Below are 1,879 nucleotides of genomic sequence, written 5' to 3'. Positions count from 1 at the left end.
CCCCCCCCCTCCCCCCCTTCACGCAAACGCACCTTGCCGCCGCAGAAGATCCACTTGAGGCTGCGCTGGTCCAAAATGTTCTGCAGCGTCGGCGGCAGCGCATCGGCGTCGACGAGGGCGGCGGATGACATGGTGTGCAGTGTGTGTGTGAGGCAAGACGGTGGTGGTGCAGAGTCAGGATGCCGATGCCGGCGTGCGACACGCCAAAGGCGCGCGCGCCGAGCACCGTGCGCAGCAGCCGACGTGCTTGTGGCCGGTGGACGCGCGCCGTGCGCGGTGGCCGAGTTGCGCTCCACTTCAACCTCCTTCCCCCCTTGCCCCCATTTGCTCCGCTTGCTTCCCTCCTCTTTGCCCCCCTCACTTCCCAAATGTCGCTGCATCTCTCTCCGCCTCTGCCCGCGCATGCCACGCTGCATCTCGACGGCCTCGACTTCCCGCAGCCGCTGCCTCTGGCGCGCATCGCACGCCTGCCGCGAGGCTGGCACCTGCTGGCCTGGCAGCCTGCGCCGCACAGCTCCGGCGGCATGCCAGGCGCGCCGCCGCGCAGAGGCATCTTCTTCCGAACGACGCACGCCGACGACGAGACGAGACGCGCGTGGGATCAAGACGCCCAGTCGTTGCGCAGCAGCAGCAGCAGCAGCAGCAGCAGCAGCGACAGCGACGCAGAGGCAGAGGCAGATTCGGCCCTCGCGCCTGCTGCTTCCTCCTCATCCTCCTCTGCCCACCGAGGCGCAGCGGTCCCCTATCCGCTCCCCGCGCCCGCACAGCGCGCATGGGCCATGCAGACGCGGCTCCTCTGGCGCGTGCCCCACGTGCTCCCTCGCGTCCTTTGCGGCGCCGTCGGGGCCGCCTCAAGCGAGCTGCACATCGACGCCTCGCAGTCGCTCGTGCACGCCGAGCTGCCGCGTGGCCAGCGAGCTTCGCGCGCCGAACGCGCACTCGAGGCACACCTGAACGACTCGAAGTCGGAGCGCTTCAGAGGCACACTGGCGTTTACAAGGGTGCGCTTGAGACAGAGTTGGAAAGAGGCAGTGGGAGAGGAGAGGAGTAGATGGAGCGAAGATAAGAGCTTGAGCTTGGCGGAGGCACTCGAGGAGGCAGGAGGTGAGTGTTGATTGTTGTTGTTTGTTGTGGGAGGTGGGCTCTGTACGAGAGCACACACGGTTTCGTGGGCGGGTGTGGGTGCCTTTACCCCTCTCCCCCAAGCTGACTTGTAGCCGCAAACAAACACACACACACACAGGCACCACATGTCTGCTTGCCGAGTTCGAGCTCAGCTGGCTGCTCTTCAGCAGCTTGCAAAGCTATGCCTCCTTTACGCACTGGCGCGTGTTGGTCGAGCTCTTCTGTCGATCCGGCGCGCTCCTCGGTGCGCCTTTGCCGCCCATCAGTTCCCCCACCTCCGTCGTAGGGCCCGCGCAAGCCGTCGATGTGCATCCGGCGTTCCTGCAAGTGCTCACAGCGCAGATGGGGAGTGTAAGTGGGAGCTTCTTTGAAGAGTGCGACGAAGCAAACCTGCAGGACTGGCTCGAGGGAGAATTGGGCGAGCTAAGACGCAACATCGTCTCTGCTCTAGCTGCATGGCCTCGGCCTCGCTCGAGCTCGCACAAGGCGCACTCGGAGAAGCAGGAGGAAGCGCCGCAAGACGCTCGAGCTTCTCCTCCTCATCAAGCAGAAGCAGAAGCAGAGGCAGAAGCAGAAGCAGAAGCAGCAGCGGGAGCAGGAGCGGCGCCGTTGATCGCCGCCTGGCGAGCGCTGGCCCTCTGTCTGCGCGCGCGCTTTGCGATCGACATTGAGGCAAGGCAGGACGAGGAGGTGATGCTCGAGGATGAGCTGGGCGAGGGAGAGGAGGCGCCGCTCGTTGTGCAATTATAACAAC

At 65.1% G+C, this 1,879-nt stretch overlaps 1 protein-coding gene across 1 annotated transcript; it reads left to right on the top strand.

Moving 5' to 3' along the window:
- Positions 1-368: 368 nt before the first annotated feature.
- On the top strand, positions 369-1,875 carry FA09DRAFT_336951 (hypothetical protein; the record flags this gene model as incomplete). The annotated part of the gene is made up of 2 exons (XM_025743951.1): positions 369-1,001; positions 1,807-1,875. 2 exons carry the CDS (start codon positions 369-371, stop codon positions 1,873-1,875), a joined length of 702 nt encoding a protein of 233 aa, XP_025600402.1.
- Between the last annotated feature and the right edge of the window lie 4 nt (positions 1,876-1,879).

This window comes from Tilletiopsis washingtonensis, assembly GCF_003144115.1.
Source record: "Tilletiopsis washingtonensis strain MCA 4186 unplaced genomic scaffold FA09scaffold_4, whole genome shotgun sequence".
Classification (NCBI taxonomy): Eukaryota; Fungi; Basidiomycota; class Exobasidiomycetes; order Entylomatales; genus Tilletiopsis; species Tilletiopsis washingtonensis.
This window is presented reverse-complemented; position numbering and strand designations above follow the sequence as displayed.